Here is a 26880-nt window from a genome sequence, read left to right as displayed (position 1 = left end):
AAATTGGTGCAATCGACTCGTGTTAATAGTCTAAATGATCATTAGTAGATATCAAGTATAGAGCTTATTTAAAATTGCAACATTTAATATATGTAAGTAAAACACAAAATAGAAAGTATAAAAATATGGTGTTTGATTAAAAATAGTATATATGTGATTATGATACTATGTGCTATACGCTGTCATTCTGGTTTGAGTGCCATTTTAAGGCATTTATATATCTCATAGTACTTTACAAAAAAGGTTATTGATATTGTATTTGTTCCAAGAGACTTTTTGAGATATGATCCACAAACCAGAAATAACACGTGGTATGCATCAAGGGCAGAACTCTTTTTCGGCTCCACTGTCGTCTATCTTCCATTAATTATTTATATTGGGTTATGAAAACGGCACGAAAACATGTGAAAAAAATAATAATAACAAATGGGAGGACAAAGAATTGCTTCGGCATTCCCAAAGTTTCAAAAAGTCTCACACTATTGGGATAGTAATTCTGACCTATAATGGAGGCTATATATGAGAAGAACCTGTAGCCTAAAAATCTCCTGCATGGCCAATCCCTGTGTGGAAAAATGCACTACCCATATTGTAATGATATATTCCGGATGACCGGAGGGAAATATCACCAGGGAAATCCAGACAAAAGGTGTATTGAATTGTGTGGAAATGCTAAATTCATCTAATAAAAGTGGGACACGTCCCACTCAAAATTTAGCCCCAAAGGGCGTCTGGAATTGAGAATAAAAATCCATCTAACTTCTTGGGGTACAACTTGTCATGCGATTTGGAACTGACAAGTCGCATGACAAGTCGCACCGGTGTGAACGGGGGCTTGGTGTACTCCATTGTATAGTTGAATCCCCATCAGTGCAATTTAGCAAAAAAGGGGATGAAACGGGAAGAGCCCAGCAGGTGTATCCAAGCGGTTAATTAGGCAGACACAGCTTGTTTTGGTAGTATGAAAAAAAACTTGTATTTTATTGAAGAAATTAATTGAATATACAAAAAAGAGACAAATGCTCTTATTATACACAATGTATCAACACAGTAATACCCTTCACCAATATTAAAAACAAAGTCGCAACACACAGATCCGAATCGCGTTGGAAGCTAATGGGGTACAGTTGTATATGCAATAGCCATAAAGAGTGTTGAGTAAAATTCCTTATATATAGCATTAACATCTGTATATCCTATGTGCCCCGGGACTACACACACTGCCGAGATGCACCGAAACAAGATGCTATTATTATAAGGAATCTGAATATGGAGTAAATTCACTATTGGCCTCAATGCAGTCCTAACTTGCAGATAAAAAAAAAATAGTGAGTGGCAATCCTTTGACTTAAGGGTGTTACTGTTGAGGCATTGTGCATAATAAGAGCATTGGTATCTTAATTAATTTCTTCAATAAATACAAGTTTTTTTTCATACTACTAAAACAAGCCGTGTCTGCCTAATTAACCGATTGGATGCTCCTGCTGGGCTTTTCCCCAAGTGCACCCTTCCCCCCCCCCCCCTTTTTTTTTTTTGCTATATGTGTATGGTTAGAGGGTGGGCCACCTAACAGTGTTTTTGGCATTGGAGTAGTTAAAAAACTTAACCCCAAATTTTTTTCTTTATTGTACATGAGTGCAATTTGTCTGTTTACTATACTCTGAAAAAACAAGGCAATAGGAGTTATGCATTATATGACAGATGGGGTGTCAAATACAATGGGTTAAATGGGGAAGTAAAATATGCACACAATCAACTATAAATACAGAAAACGGGTGCCACCAGTGAGTAGATGTAAGTGTGAGCAGTGTGGTTGGTTGGGTGAGGGCAGAGGGAATATCTATGGTAGTCCCAATTGAGATGTAGAATATAGTGCAAAATGTATATCGAGGAGCATCAAAATTTAGCTGTTGGGAGTTGAAGTTACGGTAAGTATGGAGTATGCTTTACCTCCAAAAAGGTCAAAGTAGTCTCCAGATTTTGACTATGGTTTATTGTGTGTAAAAAGACAAAGGTTAATATTTTTCTTCCTTGTCTGTTGGGCAAAGCCTAGACCTGACATTTACAAGTGTGTGTGTGTGTAAAGCACTGTGTAAAATGATGATGCTGTATAAGTACTTGTAATAAAAAATAAAGAGAGAAATAATCCGCATGGGTTTATGAGAGGACGTTCCTGCCAGACCGATGTGCTAACATTCTATGAAGAAGTGAGCTGCCATCTAGATAGGGGGAGGCCTGTGGATGTGGTGTATCAAGTTTGCAGGCTTGGACCATGGGGTGTGTGCTTGGGTAGGGAACTGGTTACAGGGACGGGTCCAAAGGGTAGTGATAAAAAATGTACTCTAACTGGTCTGGAGTGGTAAGTATCCCAAAGCTCATATTCATAAAGGATATAGAGTATGGGATAACTAGTTCTATCTTTGTTTTTGCGGATGAAACAAAGATGAGTAATAAACTCTCATTAGAAAATTTTGCAGAATGACCTGCATAAAAGAAAGGTGTGGGCAGACAAATGGCAAATTAGGTTTAATGTGGAGAAAAGTAAAGTAATGCACTTGGAGTCAAAAAACATAAATGAAAAATATTCACCAGGGGGAGAACAGCTGGGAAATTCAAGGATGGAGAAGGATCTAGGAGTACTAATAGATGACAGATTGAGCGATAACATGCAGTTTACAAAGCTGGCAGAATATTAGTATGCATAAACAGAGATATAGTTCAGGGACAAAACTAAAATCCTGCCACTTTATAAAACTCTGGTTCGGCCTCATCTGGAGTATTCTGTCCAGTTCTGGTCACCAGTCATCAGAAGGGATGTGCTGGTGCTGGCGAGAGCCCAAAGAAGGGCAACAAAACTAATAGGGCACTGGAGGACCTCAATTACTGGGAACAACTGCAAACACTAAATTTATTCTCACTGGAGATGAGACGCATGAGAGGGGACATGATAGCGATCTGCAAATATCTTACTGGGGATCCCAGCATAGGAAATAAAATAATTCAGTCATAGGGATTGTAAAAGCACACTGGGGCTCACAATCAGACTGGAGGAGAAGCAGTTTAACCTTAAACTGCATAGGGGGTTCTTCGCAGTTGGGGCAATGATGATGTGGAACTCTCTCCCACAATTGGTGGTGGCTGCTGGGAGTATGGATATTTTTAAAAGACTCTTATGCCGCGTACACGATCATTTTTCGGGTTGTAAAAAAAAAAATGTTTTTCAGGCTCTAGAAAAAACAAAGTTTTTTCCAACTTGATCATTAAAACGGCCTTGCCTAAACACAATTGTGAAAAAAAAAATGCTCTAGCAAAGCGCGGTGACGTACAACACTTACAACGGCACTATAAAGGCGAACTTCCATTCGGATGACACCACCCTTTGGGCTGCTTTTTCTGATTTTGTGTTGGCAAAAGACGATTCGTGTTTTATGTCTTACAGCGTGATGAATGTGCTTACTCCATTACGAACGCTAGTTTTACCAGAACGAGCGCACCCGTCTCATAACTTGCTTCTGAGCATGCGCGGATTTTTCACGTCGTTAAAGCCCACACACCACCATTTTTTACAACCCGAAAAACGACAACGTTAAAAACGTAGTTAAAAAATCGAGCATGTTCGAAATTGTTTTTTGCCCGTTTTTCAGAACCCGAAAAATGCTCTGGAGCCCACACACGATCGTTTTTAATGACATTAAAAAAAAAAAACTTCTTTTTTTTTGCAACCCGAAAAATGATCGTGTGTACGCGGCATTAGATATACATCTTAAAGTACAGTTTTGTAAGTACTAGTTGGCCCATGTATTCATCTGTTAGAAAAGCAAAAAAAAGACCAAGCTATAGTTTACACTTTGTTTCTGAAATATAGCTACATCAAAATGTATCCTCTGTTTGACTTTGACCATATTGTGTCTTTTTAGAATGTATCAAGACAAATTGGCTTCTCTCAAAAGACAGCTGCTGCAACTTCAAGAAGGTAAGACATGTTTTCAAAGCTTTCGTTTGGCATTTAAGAAAACGAAGACATTTGTGCTTCTCAGTTCTTCATACTACATGACAGCCATTGATTTCTGTTTCAGTAGCTGTGTTGGTATGATTCAACTTCTATGGTAATTTATACCAGTAGCCATGTAGTGCTGATCGGTCAGCCTAAAGCTTCATACACACGATCAGATTTCCATCGGACAAAGCGTAGGACTTTTGTCCGAAGGGTGTTGGCCATGAACTTGTCTTGCATACAAACGGCAAAGAATTTTCGACCTACAAACACGAAACTACGTGGTTTTTCAGCTCTTTAGCGCCACCCTTTGGGCAACTTCTTCTAATGTCGTGTTATGGTTAGCATTGCTTCCAAGCATGCGTGTTTGTACTTTGGATTTTTTTCCAACTGACTTCTGTACACACGATTGGATAATCCAACAACACACATTTGTTGTTGAAAATTTTTAGATCAGTTTAGAGAACAATGAGCTTCTGTAGGTTACTGAACCATAACTGTTCCTTGCACTGTTAAGCCCCGTACACATGATCAGACTATCGAACAAAAAATACCACTTTCGTAGCGACCGTACAATAATCTAAAGGTTAGTACAGCTTTCGTCTGAAATTTTCTGAACAGACAAACACGAAAATGTTCTCTTACGATACCAGATCGTGTGGTTTTTGTTTAATCAGTACACTTTTCATCCGAAAATACAATACAAATACATTACATCAGCTTTCAAATTTTTATTCTGTCGTACGAGAATTTTCGAACTTTTCAATATGGAGACTAGCATGTAAAAATAAAAAGGACGATCATTCGGAAATTCCGACAACAATTGTCCGATGGAGCATACAAACGGTCGGATTTTCCGACAACAGCCTGTCATCACACAATTCCCATCGTAAAATCCGATCGTGTGTATGGACCTTTAGAGACAGAGACAGATACATGTTGTCTATTAGGTTCACTACTCAGTTCATAGCAAGCACAGGCTAGAAATATTTCGGGGTAAAATCTCTGCTGTCTACATTATCAGCAGCTAACTGTATGCATTTGTTATGTGTTCTTAGAAGTTGCCACGGGTAATTTACTGGGGCCTATCTGTGATGTTTCGTTCTGCATTACACATGCCCCGTGTTTGATCTGTGTCCTAGTAGTAGACTTTTATACTTTATTGTGGTTTCTCTGGTACGTTCAGTGATTTTTATTTCTGAGCAGTTAGAATATCAAACCCAAAGTACAGTTATTGGCATCCTACAAGGATGATGAAAAACTTTAAATACCATAGGATTTATGTGACTGACTTGCAGATTTTACGCACAAAAAAAAAAAATCGATTGCATCCTTATCCAACTGCGCGGTGGATTGTGTCACGACTTAAAAGGAATTTCAAAGTAAAGTAATGCACTTGGGGTCAAAAAACATAAATGAAAAATATTCACCAGGGGAAAAACAGCTGGGAAAATCAAGGCTGGAGAAGGATCTAGGGGTACTAATAGATGACAGATTGAGCAATGCAAAAACTGTAAAACTGATTTTTTTTTTTAACACCACAGGACACTATAGGATTTATTTGACTTGCAGATTTTTCACACCAAATAATAAAATAAAAAATCGATCGTGTCCTTATCCATCTGCACGGTGGATTGTGTCACGACTTAAAAGGAATTTTTTGGTCACAGAATACACTTTAACCCCTTCCATACAGGGCATTTTCACCCCCTTCCTGCTCAGACCAATTTTTAGTTTTCAGCGCTGTTGCACTTTGAATGACAATTGCGTTTTCATGCAACACTGTACCAAACTAAATCTGTGTCCCCCCCCCCCCCCCCCACAAATAGAGCTTTTGTTTGGTGTTATTTGATCATCTCTGCGGTTTTTATTTTTTGCGCTATAAACAAAAGAGCGACAATTTAAAAAAAAAAAACACTTTTTTACTTTTTTTATTTAATAAATATCACAATTTAAAAAAAAAAAAAAAAAAAAAAAAAAATTCTCAGTTTAGGCCGATACGTAATCTACATATTTTTGGTAAAAAAAAATCGCAATAATCGTATATTGATTGGTTTGCGCAAAAGTTATGGCGTCTACAAAATAGGTGATAGATTTATGGCATTTTTATGTTATTCATTTTTTTACTAGTATTGGCGGCGATTTGCGTTTTTTTTTTTTTTTTTTGTGACCGTAACATTGCGCCGAACACATCGGACACTTTTTGGGACCATTCACATTTATACAGGGATTAATGCTATAAATATGCATTGATTACTGTGTAAATGTGACTGGCAGGGAAGGGGTTAACCACTAGGGTGCGCTGAAGGGGTTAATATGTTCCCTAAGGTGTGTTCTAACTGTAGGGGACTCACAAGGGGAGGAGACCGATGTGGGTTCCTCTGTACGGGGAACACACATTGGTCTCCTCACCGCTGACAGGAGGTGGATCTGTGTGTTTACACACTTCTGCCGTGATTACCGGCAATCGCGGGTGCCTGTTGGGAATCACGGGCACCCGCGCCGCGTCATGAGCGTTGCCGCGGGCGCGCGCCCTAGATTGCCGGGAACACAGGACGTCATATGACGTCCACCCGGATCGAGAGAGGGTCCCTGCTGGCGTCATTTTACAATGAGCCGGTAGGGAAGTGGTTAATTTTATAACTTCAGCATTGTAATAATACAGTAGTTAAATTTGACAATCTAATATAAGATTACTTGAAAAGTCTCCTTTCATGTCGTGAGTTCTGTCTGTCTGCTGGCCATATCTTTCCACAACTTCCTGGATTCTCTGCATGCTTTGCAGCTTCTCCTCTGCATTTTACTTTTTGATTTTTAAAGCTGAGCTCCAGGAAGATTGAAACTTCCTTGCATTGGGGCTGCACCTGCACTCCATGGGAGAAGGAAGTATGCAAGAGGATCAGGAAGTTGATAACTGCTCAAATAGAAATGGAAAAGTAGATTTACCTACTGATCCTCCATTCCTGCAGGCTCCTCGACACTCTAGACAGGTCCCCACAGCATCTTCTAGTCTTTGCTTTGGAGGTGCAAGGACCTGATGCCACCAAGAACAATGCAGAGTCCATTGACCTGCATTGCACTTGAGGACATTGAAGGAGAGTTCACTGATGGAGCATGGGGTAGGTACAATTGCTTTTACCATCTCCTAGACCAGGGGTCTTCTAACTGTGGCCCTCCAGTTGTTCAGGAACTACAATTCCCATCATGCCTAGTCATATCTGTGAATGTCAGAGTTTTACAATGCCTCATGGGATGTGTAGTTCCGCAACAGCTGGAGGGTCGTAGTTTGAAGATCCCTGTCCTAGCCTAAATGAGTAGTTGAAGCGGATCTTCACTGTATCCGAGCACCACAAACCAAAAACATATTCAATTCATTTTTAATACTCAAAGCTGAGAAATCACTTTGAAAAACACCCCCTTGCATTTCTGGCTGTGGCCGTCTTGAGTAAGGCCAATTTAACGAAGAATGTTCAGGTTTCTTGGAGTTCAGATTAAAGGACTACATATCCCATGGTACATTGCTGACTGTAAGCAGTGGTTCCTGTACTGACTCCTAAAAACTCTCTTCCTCTCAGCACCTCATGTAGTTTAGATGGCAGGCTCTGTGTGACCCAGCAGTGCCTACTCACAGGACATAGTGATTACATGTCACAGAATTCATGGCAGTAATGTGGGGATCTTAACAAAGTCCAAGATTATTCAGCTTAATAGGATTAGGCTAGAAATAATTCAAATTCAATGTGGAAATATATATTTTAATTTTGACTATAAATACACGTTTAACAAAGGACTGCCTGCATCCAAACTAACAGCACAATACTGCTAGGATGAAATTTCAGAAAAAGGACGTGTGGTCACTACGATACAGTACATCCAGAAAGTATTCACAGCGCTTCATTTCTTCCACATTTTGTTATGTTGCAGCCTTATTCCAAAATTAATTAAATTCATTATTTTCCTCAATTCTACAAACAATACCCGATAATGACAACGTAAAAGAAGTTTGTTTGAAATCGTTTTGCAAATTTATCAAACAACAAAAAAAAAATCACATGTACGTAAGTTTTCACAGCCTTTGCCATGACACTCAAAATTGAGCTCAGGTGCATCCTGTTTCCACCAATCATCCTTAAGATGTTTCTATAACTTGATTGGAGTCCACCTGTGGTAAGTTCAGTTGATTGGACTTCATTTGGAAAGTCACACACCCCTCTATATAAGGTCCCACAGTTAACAGCGCATGTCGGAGCACAAGCCAAGCCATGAAGTCCAAGGACTGTAGACCTCCGAGACAGGATTGTATTGAGGCACAGATCTGAAGAAGGGTACAGAAAAAATTCTGCAGCATTGAAGGTCCCAATGAGCACAGTGGCCTCAATCCTTAAATGGGGAACAAATTTGGAACCAACGGCACTCTTCCTAGAGCGGGCTGCCTGGCCAAACTAAGCGATCAGGGAGAAGGGCCTTACGGAGATGACCAAGAACTTGATGGTGACTCTGACAAAGCTCCAGCACTTCTCTATGCAGAGGGGAGAACCCACCAGAACTCTTTCTAGAGCAGGCTGACCGGTCAAACTGAGCGATTTGTGGATAAGAAAGGCCTTAGTCAGGGAGGTGACCAAGAACCCAATGGTCACTCTGACAGAGCTCCAGCGTTTCTCTGTGGAGAGAGGAGAACCTTCCAGAACGATCATCTCTGCAGCACTCCACCAATCTGACCTGTATGGTAGAGTTGCCAGACAGAAGCCACTCCAGTAAAAGGCACCTGACAGCCCATCTGGAGTTTGCCAAAGGGCATCTGAAGGACTCTGACTACGAGAAACAAAATTCTCTGGTCTGATGAAACAAAGATTGAACTCTTTGATCTGAATGGCAAGAGTCATGTCTGGAGGAAACCAGGCACCGCGAATCACCTGTCCAATACCATCCCTACAGTGAAGCATGATGGCGGCGGCATCATGCTGTGAGGATGTTTTTCAGCGGCAGGAACTGGGAGACTAGTCTGGATTGAGGGGAAGATGAATACAGCACCGTAAAAATACATCTTTGATGGAAACCTGCTCCAGAACACTCTGGACCTCAGACTGGGGTAAAGGTTTATCTTCCAACAGGACAACGACCCTAAGCACACAGCCAAGATAACAAAGGAGTGGCTACGGGACAAATCTGTAAATGGCCTTGAGTGGCCCAGCCAGAGCCCAGACTTGAACCTGATTTGAACATCTCTGGAGTGATATGAAAATGGCTGTGCACCGACTCTTCCCATCCAACCTGATGGAACTTGAGAGGTCCTGCAAAGAAGAATGGGAGAAAATTTCCAAAAATAGGTATGCCAAGCTTGTAGCATCATACATACTCCAAATTACTTAAGGCTGTAATTGGTGCCAAAGGTGCTTCAACAAAGTATTAAGCAAAGGCTGTAAATACTTATGTACATATTATTTTGTTCGTCTTTTTTTTTTTTTTTTTTATATATATATAAATTTGCAAAGATTTCAAACAAACTTCACAGAATTTTAAAAAATATAATGAATTTAATAAATCTTTGCAATAAGGCTGTAACCTAACAAAATGTGGAAAAAGTGAAGTGCTGTGAATACGCTCCGGCAAGGGGATTTAGGAACGTTTTCATGAACAGTACAGTACATGATGGCAAAAGGGAACATCTTGTGTTCTTTGTAAGTTTAGCCATAGGTGGACAGAAATGCAATATTTTGGGTAAACTGAACTGTGTAAGGTCCCTTTCACACGGGCGGATCAGTAATGATGCGCTCCGTGTGTCCTCAAAAGCTCAGCGGGGATCCTCCGTAAAATCCCCGCTGAGCTGGCAGCTGACAGGGCGGTCCCCGCACACTGTGCAGGGACCGCCCTGTCTTTCCTCCGCTCTCCCCTATGGAGGATCGGATGAACACGGACCGTATGTCCGTGTTCATCCGATCCGGCAGACGGAAGAAAAATAGGGTTTTCTTCCGTCCGCAAATGCGGATCTTTGCGGAGGCGGACAATTACGGGCGTCAGTGGATGGTCATGCGCTGACACCCGTAATCACATAGGGACCCAAGTATGTCCCGTTTTCATCCGCAAACGGACGGATGAAAATGCGGACATACGGTCCGTACGTGTGAAAGGGCCCTAAGGGCTCTTTCACACGGAGCGGACCGTTTCCGGGTCCGCTCCGTGTGTCTCCGTCGGCTCAGCGGGGGTCCCCGCTCAGCTGTCGGCGGATAGGGCGGTCCCCGCACACAGTGCAGGGACCGCCCTGTCTCTGCTCCGCTCTGCCGTATGGGGAACCTGATGCAGACGGACCGTCTGTCCGTCTGCATCAGTTCCGCTCCGCCGAACGGAAGAAAAATAGAGTTTCTTCCGTTCGGAAAAGCGGATCCCGACTGACGCGGACGCTAGCGGATGCTCCATCCGCTAACGGACGCGTTCCCATAGGGATTCATTACAAGTCCGTTAACGGACTTGTAATGAGCGGACGAACGGTCCGCTAGTGTGAAAGGACCCTTAGAGATTCTCTTCAGTTGCAAGGAAGGGGAGGAATCGGTGTTCATGTGTTATATTTGTGTATTATCAGCAGTTGTGGGCGCTGTCCTTTCTATGGCCCAACACAATCCCATTTTTTACTCTCTCTGTCTTCCCTTATTTCCTTTCTTCATCTTTACCTCATAACTTGGATTGTATTTGGCTGAGGTTTCCTTGCCTTTTCTTGCATATTACATATACATGTAGTTTGTTAGAATGACTTTTTTGTTCAGGTAAAGGCGGACACTCATGGAATATACTGTATACAACATCAGGTGGCAATATGACAGGTTACTGCTAGAATAAAATGGATGGCACAATTGTATTTCATTTGCTAGTGTCCTGCATTGTGTGAGGGTTAGGCTGAAATAGTTCAGAAATCTTCAAAACTGTAATTTCTCATATAATGGTAATGGCAGTAAAAAATGTCTGTAAAACAGCTGTTGTCATACAAGGCTCAATTAATTTATTTTTCTAGTGATGAAAACTAGCACAGAATCGAATGATGTGAAAAAGGAAAAAGGCCAAGTTACACATTACAGTATGTCTATTCTTAGTTATAATGATCTGAGTGCAGTGAAATTTCTGCTTGACTTAATCACAAAATGTAATAAGATTATACATGTTTGCTTGTTCCCAGACATGCATCAAAGTTTTAACTCTTTAAATATTCTCTGTATAGTGTCATGCAGTTTTTACCTATTTTAGAATGATACTGTTTATTAAGCAACCATTTTGCTATCCTTATAGAAAAATGTGACTTTACAATAAAAAAAATTGTAATGTGCACAGTCGGGTTATGCTTTATGTGTGTGAACAACCAGATTTTCTGCATATGCTCCTATTTTGTGTATTTTTCTAATTTCGCAGTCAGATTTGAATTTATTTTTTCTTAAACAATAACAAACATGTTATATTTGCCTGCTCTGTGCAATGGTTTTGCACAGAGCAGCCCAGATCCTCGTCTTCTCAAAATGCTACAAACGATACCCCATAATGACAACGTGAAAGAAGTTTGTTTGAAATCTTTGCAAATAAAAAAAAAAAAAAAAAAATCACATGTACATAAGTATTCTCAACCTTTGCCATGACACTCAAAATTGAGCTCAGGTTTATCCTGTTTCCATTGATCATCCTTGAGATTTTTGTACAACTTGATTTGGAGTCCACATGTGGTAAATTCCTTTGATTGGACATGATTTGGAAAGTCACACAGCTGTCTATATAAGGTCCCGTAGTTAACAGCGCATGTCATAGCACAAACCAAACCCATGAAGTCCAAGGAATTATTTGTAGACTTCCGAGACAGGATTTTATCAATAAATAGATCTGGGGAAGGGTACAGAAAAATGTCTGCATTATTGAAGGTTCCTTTGAGCACAGTGGACTCCATCATCTGTAAATGGAAAAAGCTTGGAACTACCAGGACACTTCCTAGAGTGGGCCGCCCGACCAAATTGAGTGATCGGGTGAGAAGGGCCTTAGGGAGGTGACCAAGAACATGATGGTCAACTCTGTGAATGTCCATGAGTGGCCCAGCCAGAGCTCAGGCTTGAACCTGATTGAACATCTCGGAATAGATCTGAAAAATGGCTGTGCATACTCTCCCCATCCAACCTGATGGAGCTGGAGAGGTCCTGTACAGAAGAATGGGAGAAACTGCCCAATAACAGGTGTGCCAAGCTTGTAGCATCATACTCAAAAAGACCTGAGGCTGTAATTGGTGCCAAAGGTGTCAACAAATTGAGCAAAGGCTGTGAATTCTTATGTACATGTGATTTTTTTTTTTTTTTTTAACAAATTTGCAAAGATTTTAAACAAACTTTCTTCACATTGTCATCATGGGGTATTGTTTGTAGCATTTAGAGGAAAATAATGAATTGAATCCATTTTGGAATAAGGCTGTAACATAACAAAATATGGAAAAATAATAAGCACTGTGAATACTTTCCAGATGCACTTTAGTTTATATCCAATCACGCAGCCTATTGCACTACATATTTGTTGGTAAATCTAAAGATTTTACATTTAGATTGTAACATGCTGTGTATGGTGAGCCTTAAAGCGGAGTTCCGGCCACAATTTCACTTTTTAAATATAAATACCCCTGTAATACACAAGCTTAATGTATTCTAGTAAAGTTAGTCTGTAAACTAAGGTCCGTTTTGTTAGGTTGTTGCGGCATTTAGACACTTTATAAAATAGAAATTGACTGGGGCCATCTTAAGTGTGGGCATCATTTCAGCCTTGCAGATCTCGCACATGCTCAGTGCTGCACAAGCAGTGTAATAGGTTTCAGATCAGGTTTCAGCACCTGTGCTGTCCAAGTCACATGATTCTTCGAGACTGGGGAGTGCACAGACTCCTGGAAAGTTACACCCACTACATTCCCAGGAGTCTGTGCGGTGTAGGTTAGGAAGCATTAAGCACCTAGGTGCAGGAAGTGGGAAGATTAACTATTCTGCCTAGCAACAACACTTTGAAGGCATCTAAAAAAATTTTTTTCGTAAAGGACTAATGACATTTTTTTAAAACTACTGATGTAATGTTATATTTATGGGTGGAACTCCACTTTAAGCTGGCCATACACCAATTCAAATCCCTTTGGTTGAATTTCAATCAGTGTGTCAGCATTTGATCGACTTCTGTTGGAAGGACGTATCGGAAACTTTTTCTTGACCAGCGGCTGCAGCCACTGATTAATGTATCCTTACAGTGGCCGGTGAAGCTGTAATGCCGCGTACACATGATCGAGTTTCTTGGCGTTAAAAACACTGCCGAGAAACCCGTCGGGGAAAACCGAGGACCGCTTGTTTCCTTTTCCCCGTGTATACACGGCCGGTTTTCCCGTCGGGTTTTCTCTTGGTCGAGAAAACCGCCCGTGTTTTTAGGCTCCCTAGCAGTGTTTCCCTATGGGAAAACTGCCAAGCAAAAAAACACCACGGTTCGCGACGAGAAAAATTTAGAGCATGTTCTAAATTTTCTTGCTTGATTCTCTGCGGTTTTCTCTTCGGGAAAACTGCTGGAGAGCCTACACACGGCTGGTTTTCTCGTCCAAGAGAAAGCATGACAGTTTTCCCGACGAGAAAACTGATCGTGTGTACGCGGCATTGGAATACAATGTCCCAGCAAGGAAGATTCCACTATCCACCTCCATTTGTGTGAATGGATGAATATATATTATATATATTTTTTTTTTTTTTGTTCAGCCCACTTGGTGAATAACTGTTTATGGCCAACTTTAATCCCTCCAAAATACATTAGATGTTGGTTATGTTCTAGAAAATTCACCCACTCCAACATCTTCTTCTTCTTTTTTTTTTTTTTTTTTTTTTTATGCTTTATTCACCACATGTAAGACATTTGGTAGTACCACTACTGTTTTGAGGCAATTGTCAAACCCTTAAAATAAAATATGTTGTATGAAAAAAACTAGGGTTACACCGATACCTGTATCAGTGCCAATACTAGGCATTTACACGAGTATCGGTAATTAATATTCCCCAGATACTTAAAAACCGATACCTTCTGGCTCAGCTGGTCCTCGTAGTTGTGTGGCCAACAGTGCTGAGTGTTGGGAGTGCTGTGTGTGTTCATTACTTGGTCTCATCCAGATGGTAATATTACATAGCACACTGATAGATGGAGACCACCCCCCACACCTACTAATCTTGATCTCCCTAAGTGCCGGAAATTGATATCAGCGAGTACTTTAAAAAATAAAAAAAGTGTCGGTACTCAATGCTAAAATAGTGGTATCGGTGCATCCCTAATGAAAACAAATGTCTGCTTTTCTTGTTATAGAGTGAGATGGTTGCATGAGCTTGTATAGCCTTATATACGTTTTATGTTTGGGTGTGTGCGTGTTTTCTTTTTTATTAACAGGGACATTGCAAGAATACCAAAAGCGCTTGAAAAAATTAGATCAGCAGTACAAAGAAAGACTAAGAAATGCTGGTAAGACCAAACTTCTCAAATGCTTTGCAAAGTAGAACTCTGTTTTAACTTTATTATTTTTTTTTTAATCCACCCACACAAACATTTAAAGTGGGAATAAACTCCCATGTATTACTCTAATTTATAACTAAAATAAGGCTTACCTATAGGTACTCTAAATATCTCCTAAACGTGCAAAGTTTAGGAGATATTTACCTTTTAGATGCAGATGGTGACGTCACCCGTGCATGCGCTCTGAAGGAACGACATACCAGTGCCTTTCCCTTAGAGCCGTGCTGTAAAGAGGGGCGTCATCGCCAGCTCGGTCAATCAGATAGCCGAAGCCCGCAAACCCAGAAAGAAGATCGGATAGTGCGCCGCTGGAGGGCTTCGTTTTCAACCAAGTGTGTCATTATGTGCTAGTATGCGATACATACTAACACATTATGACTTTAACCTGGAGGCCAGGTTTTTTTTTCTTTTTTTGATGCAGAGAACACTGGAGTTGACACTTTATAAATGACCCATAAAAGCAGGTGCGATGTAAAGTGAGCACTGCGGTCTCTTCATTTTAATTAGTCCTCTTGATGTACTTCTAATTACTTTAACAGAAAAATAATTTGTGACCGGTAATAGCAATATTATTGCTTATAAATACCGCTCCTCTCACCGCTCCAAAGATGCTGCTTGCAGGAGATTTTTTCTCTCCTGCCAGCGCATCGCCTCAGTGTGAAAGCCCTCGGGCTTTTACATTGAAAAGGCTTGGCAGGAGTTTTTCAGGCGGTATTTAGGCGCTGTTTTTAGCACTGTACCGCCTGAAAAACTCGAGGGGTCTAATTCTCAATAGATTTTATATTATGCAACCCTAAACAGACTCCAAAACATTGAATTGCCAACAATTTGTCAAGTTGTTTTTATTTTGAAACAATATTATTTTTATAACTAACGTGATATTTTGTGATTTATTTCAGAGCTCTTCCTGCAGCTAGAGGTAAGTGCATGTGTTTTATTTTATTTTTTATTTATTATAGGCTTAATATGATCAAGTCTGTTTTTGTTTTAAGCTTGTGACAATTGAACATACAGGGGTTGATTTACTAAAACTGGTGCTTTCAAAATCTGGTGCTTCTCTGCATTGAGTGAGTGAGTAACTTGTATAGCGCAACAAATGCGAACCAAATCGCCTCAAGGCGAAACCAATCGGCTTCCAGTTTTTTTTTTGTCAAGGCTTTAATTGAAAAAGCTGAAGTTAGAAGCTGATTGGCTACCATGCACAACTGCACCAGATTTTGCACTCTCAAATTTTAGTGAATCAACCTCACAATCCCCTTGCATGCTAGACCAAATTGCTTACCTGTAAGATGACATACTGCTCAGACAGCCAGTGTAAGCATTTTTTTCCTTTAGGATGAATGCATCCAAAATAGATATTTTGGAGGTTTGGTTGATTCTGGAGAGTTAACAATCTGACAACATTTGCATATTTTTGATGCTTGAGCTCCTGGGTCTACGGAACTGTTGTGGACATTGAGAGATTTCCACTCTCCCTACTGGATTTATTCTGTATTACTGTATTTGCTGGCGTATAAGACTACCTTTTACACTTAAAAAAACTGGCCAAAAAGCAGGGGTCGTCTTATACGCCGGGTCAGCTGCTCGGATGTCTGCTGGATGCGTGCTAATACTGTATGTAGCTTTGGCAACATACAGTATATACGGCTAAGCCAATCCCGGTGAGCGATGTATTCAAATGAATACAGAGCCTGCTCGGATTGGAATAACAACCTCTGCCAATCCGAGTGCCTACATACAGTAGCCTGCTCGGATTGGCTTTGAGAGTCAGAGAGGCGTGGGCTGATGATGTTACAGCCTCTGCCAATCCAAGCAGGCTTTGTATTCATTAATAGAATACATCGCTCACCGTGATTGGCTCCATCTCCAGCAAGAATGAAGAAGATTATCGCTCCAGAAAAAATAAATATGAAGCATCGGAATGGGGGTCGTCTTATACGGTGAGTACAGGCAAAAAAATCGTAAACAAACGTAAAATTAGGGGGTCGTCTTATACGCCTGGTCGCCTTATACGCCGGCAAATACGGTATGTAAGATTCAACAAGAAATTGCTGAAACACACAGCACTGGGCAGGGAAGAGCCGAAACTCACAGGTGGGGAGGGAGATCTGGCTAAAGTTAAAAGGTTGTACCTCTAAAGAACTATGGGGTTGGAAGCTAAAAAAAGGCTTTCTCCTATCACCTTCCAGGACGGCACACCTGAGAGATGAGGGCTCCTCCCCACAGGAAACACAATCAATTGACAGCTTGTTATAAGTCCCCAGCCTTTTTCTAAATCGTTCTCCTGAACAGACTAGTGGCTTAAAACCAGATGTTCTTTGTTGACCAAAGTAGTTACTTGTTTCACAGAACAAATCTGGTCTTTTTGGTGGTCCTATGCAGCAGTTACAGACATTATAGACCACGATTGCTAGAAGGTTGACACAGTAAATTTTTCTATCTTAAAAAATTCACAGGCTCTCAGATTTTGTCTTTAACCACTTCCATACCGGGCCTATTTTGGCACTTCTCTCCTACATGCATAAATAATATTTTTTTTGTTAGAAAATTACTCAGAACCCCCAAACACTATATATGTTTTTTTAGCAGACACCCTAGGGAATAAAATGTCGGCCATTGCAACTTTTTATCTCGCACAGTATTTGCGCAATAATTTTTCAAACGCCTTTTTTTGGGGGAAAAAACGGTTTTGTGAATTAAAAAATAACAAAACAGTAAAGTTAGCCCAATTGTTTTGTATAATGTGAAAGATGAAGTTACGCAGAGTAAATAGATACCTAACATGTCACAATTTAAAATTGCGCACACTCATGGAATGGCGCCAAACATCAGTACTTAAAAATCTCCATAGGCGTCGCTTATTTTTTTTTTTTACAAGTTACAATTTTAGAGTTAGAGTAGGTCTAGTGCTAGAATTGTTGCTGGCGCTCTAACGCACGCGGCGATACTTCAAATGTGTGGTTTGAACGGCGTTTACATATGTGGGCGGGACTTATGTGTGTGTTCGGTTCTGAGCGCGAGCTAACGGGCATAGGGGCGTTTAAAAAAAACATTTTTTATTATTTTTATTTTACTCAACTTTTACTCATGTAAACATCCCTTGTAATAGGAATGTGTGTGACAGGTACTCTTTATGGAGAGATGCGGGGTCAATAAGACCCCACATCTCTCCTCCAGGCTGGAAAGCATTAGATCGTGGAAAAAAAAATCACCGATCTAATGCTTTCAGCCGTGATTGCGGCTGTGTTTACATTCCGGGACCCGGGTGTGATGTCATAACATCGCGCCCGGGCCTCCGACGATCATAGAGATGACTGGTGACCATCTGGTCACCAGTCTACTCTATGGTTTCCATCTTACGCCGGCGGATCGTTTCTCCGGGTCTCCGATGGCACGGGAGAGCCCGGAGAAGCACCGGAGAACGATCAAGCGGCGGAACCGCCGCTATGATCATTCTTATGGTGCAGGGATTCGCCGGCTGAAGAGATGGATATCTGAATGATGCCTGTAGCTGCAGGCATCATTCAGATATCCCCACTGAAAGTCCAGGACGTCATATGACGTCCTTGGGCTGGAAGTGGTTAAAGTGGAGTTCCACCCATAAATATAACATTACATCAGTAGTTTTAAAAAAATGTCATTAGTCCTTTAAGAAAAAAATATTTTTTTTTAGATGCCTTCAAAGTGTTGTTGCTAGGCAGAATAGTTAATCTTCCCTCTTCCTGAACCTAGGTGCTTAAGCTTCCTAACCTACACCGCACAGACTCCTGGGAATGTAGTGGGTGTAACTTTCCAGGAGTCTGTGCACTCCCCAGTCTCGAAGAATCATGTGACTTGGACAGTACAGGTGCTGAAACCTGATCTGAAACCTATCGCACTGCTTGTGCAGCACTGAGCATGTGCGAGATCTGCAAGGCTGAAATCCAGGAAGTCATACAGTCTGGCTTCATGATGCCCACACTTAAGATGGCCCCAGTTAATTTATATTTTATAAAGTGTCTAAATGCTGTAAGAACCTAACAAAACGGACCTTAGTTTACAGACTAACTTTACTAGAATACATTAAGCTTGTGTATTACAGGGGTATTTATATAAAAAAAGTGAAATTGTGGCCGGAACTCCGCTTTAAGAGCCTATGCCACCTAGATCCTGCATCCGAAGAGAAGGCAGGGGCATAGGTGCAGCAGACCTGCAGGTCAGTTGCATGATCCAGCTATGATACCTTCATCGCACACTAGGGAGTGGAGGTAAAAAAAAAAAAAAAAATTCAAGTCAAAATCTGACACTTGGCAGAAAGTCCTTGCAAGCAGGGGTCCCACCCTAAAGTAGGCCTGTGGGTCCTTTATTATCCTCTAAGGTGTGCGGTCCTGGAAGGTGATAGGAGAAAACCTACGTTGGACTTAACGGTAATGGTATTTCTACGAACCTTCCAGGACGGCAGGCCTACTTCCCGCCCTGTGTGGAAGGAACAATAAGCTAGGTGGCAAGTACCTCTGTGGAACGATGTCTCTTGTGAACCAGTTCGGGATTACTTTATTACATACTGGGGATCAAGGGGAAGGGTGGGGACTTATAACAAGCTGTCAATTGATTTTGTTTCCTGTGGGGAGGAGCCCTCATCTCTCAGGTATGCCCTCCTGGAAGGTTCGTATAAATACTGTTACCGGTAAGTCTAACGTAGGTTTTACTGAAGCTCAGATAGAAATCTCTGATAGAAACTTGTGTGGCCTGCATTCCACCAATTTTTAATAAGAACTAATTTGCATTATACCAGGAGCCAACTTAAACCAATTAGGCTCAGCCTATAGCTAAAATATTATTTTGGGTGGTCTGACCCTTCATAGTTTACAGAGAAGCAATAAAGTATTTTGTTTTAAATTGTAAAAGATAGATGCAGCGCTCATATGATTGTCCATAAACATTAATCCATGGATATCGTAGACAAGAAGACTCTTGGTGAGGTGTACACTGCGTGGACAGGAAAGGAGAACCACCACTGGCACCTGATCACATTGCCGCTTACCCTCCTCTTTGGACCCTCATTACAAAGGTCAGATAGGCTTATGGTTGCAATAAAAATTTCTCGAAACCAAGCACACCACACCACGACCGACCAGGCAAAGGAAATGGATATAGGCACCCTGAAGTCCGTATTCCAATCCCGGTAGTTCAGCCGTTAAATCCACACAAATTCACGCTGGAAGTTTTTTACTTATGATATGATCGTGTCTTGTAACCTCGTGACCTGTAAAATGTGACTTCATTACGTTTTATACATTAAACAATATCAAGGATTACTGCACCATGAGGTTTGTTCCTTTGTGTTCCCTGGGTGTATTGCTTGTGTGGATTTAATGGTTGTACTACCGGAATTGGACTCCAGGGTGCCTATATCCATTTCCCTTTGCCTGGTCGGTTGTGGTGTGCCGAGATCGAGGGATTTTTTATTGCAACCATAAGCCTATCTGACCTTTTTGTAATGAGGGTTTAAAGAGGAGGGTAAGCCGCATTGTGATCAGGTGTCTGTGGTTGTTCCCCTTTCCTGTCCACACAGTGTACACCTCACCAATCTCTGATAGAAACTAGTGTGGCCTGCGTTCCACCAGTTTTTAATGAGAACTAGTTTGCATTATGACGACCATACATGGAACCAGGGGCTGACTTGGACCAATTAGGCTCTGCCTATAGCTAAAATATTTACTTTTGGGTGACCTTTGTAATGAGGGTCCAAAGAGGAGTTTGAGCGGCAGTGTGATCAGGTGCCAGTGGTGGTTCTCCTTTCCTGTCCACACAGTGTACACCTCACCAAGTGTGCTCTAGTCTACAATATCCATGGATTATTTTTTACGGACAATCGTATGAGCGCTGCGTCCATCTTTTACTGGTTATCATTGTTGTTCATCAATATTGTGCTGGCTGCTCAAGAGATTATTACTACGGTTTAATTTGGAATTATTTGCTCAGCAGTTACCAAATTTTTATTTTTTGTTTTAAATTGCAGACAGAACAAGTGGAAAGGAACTACATCAAGGAGAAAAAGGCTGCTGTCAAAGAGTTTGAGGATAAGAAGGTTGAACTGAAAGAAAATCTAATTGCAGAGCTAGAGGAAAAAAAGAAAATGATTGAAAATGAAAAATTAACAATGGAATTGACAGGAGGTAGGATTCGTTTAAACGTAAACGCTCCTTTTAACACTGTCAAAAGTAGTATTGAGCTCCCATGTTTTTAGGTGATGGCAGCACTTTCTAAGTATTTTGTTTTGGACCCAAACATGGAATTTGGTTGTTTGTAAAATTTCCGCTGCTGTGCCACTGTCATTGCGGCTTCCTTGAGCATTCCGGGTTGGGAGTGCAGGTTGCAGAATAATCAAAGTGGCAGAAGGAAAACTGCTGTCAATCTCTTATGGAGGTCTTAGAGGAGGTTTTCTCTGCCTCCTGTGTGTGTAGGCATCCAGAATTTTTTTTTTTATCGGCGAGATGGAGTACTGATACTTTCGGTCAAGTGCTCGCCTATGCTTTGCAGTGTGATTTCTGTCCATAAAAAATGAATGGGTGTAAATTGCATGCGATTTGAACAGGAATACAGTGCAATTCCTGTCCAAATTGCATGCTGTTTCCCCACTGCTCCTGTGTGAACCCAGGATTGTGGTAGTGATTTCAGCCAGAGTTCACACAGGAGCAATGTGGGTAACTGCTTGCGATTCAGACAGGAATCGCACCGCATTCCTGTTTAAATCGCATGCAATTCTTTACAGTGTGATTTGCACCCATTCATTTTGTCTCGACACAAATCGCACTGCGAAGTATTGGTTTCGGTATCTGGAGCATTTTCGTGAGTGCTCGTGAAAATACTCAGTATCGACACATCCTTATATTCAGCTATCTACAGTATATACAAAACATAGAGATGTTCTAGGGAAAGTAAAGAGGTGTTACTACGTGCACAGTGTGGGTGGGGTGTAACCAAAATTACATATTCAATATCCTATCTTTTTCATGTGACAACAACTGAAGAAATTACACTTTGCTACAATGTAAAGTAGTGAGTGTACAGCTTGTATAACAGTGTAAATTTGCTGTCCCCTCAAAATAACTCGGCACACAGCCATGGATATCTAAATCAACTACACCCCTAAGTAAAAATGTCCAAATTGGGCCCAAAGTGTCAATATTTTGTGTGGCCACCATAATTTTCCAGCACTGCCTTAGCCCTCTTGGGCATGGAGTTCACCAGAGCTTCACAGGTTGCCACTGGAGTCCTCTTCCACTCCTGGAGCTTGTGGATCGTAGAGACTTTGCGCTCCTCCCACCTTCCATTTGAGGATGCCCCACAGGTACTCAATAGGGTTTAGGTCTGGAGACATGCTTGGCCAGTCCATCGCCTTTACCCTCTGCTTCTTTTAGCAAGGCATTGGTTGTCTTGGAGGTGTGTTTGGGGTCATTATGTTGGAATACTGCCCTGCGGCCCAGTATTCGAAGGGTGGGGATAATGCGCTTCCTCAGTATGTCACAGTACATGTTGGCATTCATGGTTCCCTCAATGAACTGTAGCTCCCTAGTGCCGGCAGCACTCATGCAGCCCCAGACCATGACACTCCCACCACAATGCATGACTGTAGGCAAGACACACTTGTCTTTATACTCCTCACCTGTTTGCTGCCGCACACGCTTGACACCATCTGAACCAAATAAGTTTATCTTGGTCTCATCAGACCGCAGGGCATGGTTCCAGTAATCCTTGCCCTTAGTCTGCTTGTCTTCAGCAAACTGCGGGCTTTCTTGTGCATCGTCTTTAAAAGAGGCTTCCTTCTGGGCCGACAGCCATGCAGACCAATTTGATGCAGTGTGCAGCGTATGGTCTGAGCACTGACAGCCTGACCCCCCCCCCCCACACTCCTTCAACCTCTGCAGCAATGCTGGCATCACTTATACATCTATTTCCCAAAGACAACCTCTGGATATGACGCTGAGCATGTGCACTAAACTTTTTTTTGGTCGACCATGGCGAGGCCTGTTCTGAGTGGAACCTGTCCTGCTAAATCGCTGTATGGTCTTGGCCACCGTGCTGCATCTCAGTTTTAGGGTCTTCTTATAGCCTAGGCCGTCTTTATGTAAACAGTAACCTCCCTTTAAACTCATTTGTGCTCTTCCCCTGACCGATCTTGCTTCTGAGGTGGTTTTTCTCCTTGCTATCATGTCAGAGGGGTCTCCTTTATACTATAAAGAATCCTTCCTTGTTCTTCAGATAGACAGGGTGGTTTTGAGGCCTAAGGACTCCATTGTCTAGATGATGTTTACTCTGTTTCTCTCTCAGCTAACTACTTCCATTCAAACCTTGTTTTTTTCTGTTTTGTCCTGCCTGTGGGCTCTCACAATTACTCTGCTGCGTCTTGTTCCACTATCTCTGGTGGGTTAGGCAGGTTATTACTAAGGCTTGCACCTTGAAGGAGAGAACTCCTCCTTTTCCTGCTAAAGGCCCACTCAACACGTTCCGTCAGTGCCTCTTGGGCTCTTCAGCACCACGTGTCTGTTTCTCAGATTTCTCCATACCTGGTCTTCTGTTCACTCAAGCTGTTCTTTTGGTTTAAAAATGGATCCCCTTGTTTTGGGCCTGTTGGCATTGTTTGCTATGTTACTCACCCTCCGTTGTAGTATTTGTAGATGTCCCATGGTCATTACTTAAAGAAGCCTGTGTTGTGTCCTCAACTATATGATTGTCAAATACCTTTTTTCTTCTCTGTACAATCCTTGCAGTACAGAACACAGGGCACCCTCCCAACTGCATGCATGTTTTTTTTTTTTTTTTGAAAAACGAAGGTTTGTTGGGAGCAGAAGGGGTTATGTGTCCTGCCTTAATAAATTTGTTGCCATTGTCCTCATCTTAAGGAGGCAGCATGTAACCAACTGTCAAGTCTTAATGGGCCTGTGTCTTGTACTGCATGCCAAGAAAGTTGTTTTAGCAGGTCAAACATTTTGGTAAATCTAAGTGGTCCTATTAAAATGCCTCACATTTTACAGATTCCATGGAGGTCAAGCCTATTATGACTCGAAAACTGAGACGACGGCCCAATGATCCAGTGCCAATCCCTGATAAGCGAAGGAAGCCAGCACCTGATATCCTTTTACTTACCACATTAAAACAAAACAAATTACTTTTCCATATCATGTACTTTGGGGAAACACTTTGTAAGATATTACAAAAAAATATGTGATTAACTATTGTTGCTGTAATACTTTTAAATAATAATGGCTGGCTTTCGATTCCAAGTTTCACTACAGAGGTTTTGACAAATTGGGCTTATTGGCATGTACAGTGCCTTGAAAACATATTCATAGCCCTTGAAACTTTAAACATTTTGCCATGTTACAACCAAAAATGTAAACGCATATTATCAGTATTTTATGTGATAAACCAACACAAAGTGGCACATAATTGCGAAGTGAAAGGAAAATTATAAATGGTTTTCCATTATTTTTTTTTTTACAAATATTTGAAACGTGTGGCATGTATTTGTAATCAACCCCTTTAGGGCTCTTTCACACGTCCGTTCCGTTCGTCCGTTTTTTGGACGTCCGCTAACGGACCGCAATGCTTCCCTATGGGCTAGCGTCCGTTAGCGGATGAGCATCCGCTAACGTCTGTTAGCATCCGTCTGCGTTCAGTTCCGTTTTTTTGGACGGAAGAAAACCCTATTTTTCTTCCGTCTAAAAAACGGAACGGACGAAAAACGGACGTTAACGGATGATCCGTTTATCATCCGTTCCGCTAACATCTGTTTTTCTATGTAAAAAGCCCCCCCCCCCCCCCCCAAAAAAAAAACTGATGCAAAAACGGATGCAAAAACGGATGCAAAAACTGATCAACTGATGAAAAAAAAACTGATCTGAAAAACTGAACGGACGTGTGAAAGAGCCCTTAGGCTGGGTTCACACTACGGTTTTCCCGTCCGTCAGCCGCATACGATTTCAGTATTGAAAACGTACGGGCACGGACGGGAAAACGTAGAGATAGAGAATGCATTGCAAATCGTATGCACTCGGATGCATCCGGGTGCGTACGATTTGCTGGCAAAACGTTTTTTAAACGTACGCAAAACCGTGTTCAACCACGGTTTTGCGGTCGTTTTTAAAACAGTATGGCAACCGCATACGTTTTCCTTTAACATTAATGTTAATGGAAAACGCACATATGTGCGGTGCCATACGTTCCCGTCCGTTTCAGCCGCATACGTTTTTTCATATAAATCGTATGCGGCTGACGGACGGGAAAACCGTAGTGTGAACCCAGCCTTACTCTGATACCCCTTACTAAAATCTAGTGTAACCATTTGCCTTAATTGGTCACCTAATTAGAAAATGGAGTGCACCTGTGTATAATTTAATCTCGATATAGATACAGCTGTTCTGTAAAGCCCTCAGGATTTTGTTAGAGAACATTATTGAACAAACCGCATCATGAAGGCCAAGGAACACACCAGACAGGTCAGGGATAACATTGTGTAGAAGTTTAAAGCAGGGATAGGCTATAAAAAAAAATATCCCAAGCTTTGAACATCTCACGGAGCACTGTCCGAAAATGGAAAGAGTATGGCACAACTGCAAACCTACCAAGACATGGCCATCCACCTAAACTGACAGGCGGGGCAAGGAGAGCATTAATCAGAGAAGCAGCCAAGAGTCCATGGTAACTCTGGAAGAGCTGCAGAGATCAACAGCTCAGATAACTATTAGTCGTACACTCCACAAATCTGGCCTTTATGGAAGAGTGGCAAGAAGAAAGCCATAATAAGTCCTGTTTGCAGTTTGTGAGAAGCCATGTGGGGGACACGGCAAACATGTGGAAGAAGGTTCTCAGGTCAGATGAGACCAAAATCAAACGTTTTGGCCTAAAAGCAAAATGCTACGTGTGGCGGAAAACAAACGCAGCACATCACCCTGAACACGCCATCCCCACCGTGAAACATGGTGGTGGCAGCATCATGTTGTGGGGATGCTTTTCTTCAGCAGGGACAGGGAAACTGGTCAGAGTTGATGGAAATCTGAGAAATGATACCGCTCTAAAAACTGCTGATCCCTTGGCTTTGCTTCTGTCCCACTAAACCAAAAAGGTGCTGGCTATGCACAGGTGCATTGGTTAGAAGAAAATCCTGGACTGCCGTACTCCTTCAAACAATGTCTTTATTGTATAAATAAAATCCAAATAACCAAAGCGATGCAGTCAAAATGAATTGATCAACAGGAAAAAGGTGGCTGACATGTTTCACATCATGTGATGCTTACTCGTAGATGGAAATATGGATGGAGCAAAATACAGGGCAATCTAATGAGAAAATCTGTTTGTCTGCAATGGACTTGAGACTGGGGTGGAGGTTCACCTTCCAGCAGGACAACGACCCTAAACATACAGCCAGAGCTACAACGGAATGGTGTAGATCATAGGTCTTCAAACTATGGCCCTCCAGTTGTTCAGGAACTACAATTCCCATCATGCCTAGTCATGTCTGTGAATGTCAGTTTTGCCATGCCTCATGGGATGTGTAGTTCCGCAACAGCTGGAGGGCTGTAGTTTGAGGATCCCTGGTGTAGATCAAAGCATGTTAATGTGTTTAGAATTGCCCAGTCAAAGTCCAGACCTAAATCCTTTAAGGCCCCGTACACACGACCGGATCTGTCCACTGGGATTTATCCGCGGATCAGTTCCAGCAGACAAATCCGGTCGTGCGGACATTTGTCCAGCCGACCGTTTTCAAGCGGATAAAAATTTCTTAGCATGCTAAGAAATCTATTTGCTGGAAACCTGTGCGTCGTCTGTACAGACTCACCAGATAAGTCCAAACGATCCCCATCCCTCGCATGCGTCAAAGTATTTACCTTCCAGGGTCGCGCACGTCGCCGCTTCATCGTCGCGGCGACGGCGCGGCCACGTCACCGCGTATGTTTTCCGCGGGGATTTTGATCTGATGGTGTGGTGTGTACAGCCATCAGATCAAAATCTGGAGCAGAAATGTCCGAGTGAAAAGGTCCGGCGGACCGTTTTCATCGGATATCCGCTCGTGTGTACAGGGCCTAAGAATCGCTGACTAGACTTGAAAATTGCTGTTGACAGACACTATATCCAGTCTGACAGAGCTTAAGCTGTTTTGCAAAGAAGAATGGGCAAAAATTTCACTCTCTAGATGTGCAAAGCTGGTAGAGACATCCCCAAAAAGACTTTCAGCTGTAATTGCAGCGAAAGATGGTTCTAGAAAGTATTGACTCAGGGGGGGGCTGAATACAAATGCACGTCGCACTTTTCAGACATTTATTTGTAAAGAATGTTGAAAACCATTTATCATTTTCCTTTCACTTCACAAT

At 41.8% G+C, this 26880-nt stretch overlaps 1 protein-coding gene across 5 annotated transcripts in view; it reads left to right on the top strand.

The window, feature by feature from the left end:
- Window positions 1-26880, top strand: part of SUDS3 (SDS3 homolog, SIN3A corepressor complex component) — a 62140-nt gene that overhangs the window by 10512 nt on the left and 24748 nt on the right. For 3 of the 5 annotated variants that reach the window (XM_040345673.1, XM_040345681.1, XM_040345700.1), the window contains 6 exons: window positions 3918-3973; window positions 10998-11060; window positions 14405-14476; window positions 15427-15446; window positions 20529-20685; window positions 23545-23640. In XM_040345673.1, the coding sequence (XP_040201607.1) occupies window positions 3918-3973; window positions 10998-11060; window positions 14405-14476; window positions 15427-15446; window positions 20529-20685; window positions 23545-23640 (464 nt within the window). The remainder of the gene's footprint in view (window positions 1-3917; window positions 3974-10997; window positions 11061-14404; window positions 14477-15426; window positions 15447-20528; window positions 20686-23544; window positions 23641-26880) is intronic. The other 2 variants (XM_040345690.1, XM_040345709.1) reach the window with 1 other exon arrangement.

This window comes from Rana temporaria, chromosome 1 (genome assembly GCF_905171775.1).
Source record: "Rana temporaria chromosome 1, aRanTem1.1, whole genome shotgun sequence".
In the NCBI taxonomy this organism is placed as follows: domain Eukaryota; kingdom Metazoa; phylum Chordata; class Amphibia; order Anura; family Ranidae; genus Rana; species Rana temporaria.
Note: the sequence above shows the minus strand (reverse complement) of the source record. Positions and strands in the feature narration are given on the sequence as shown.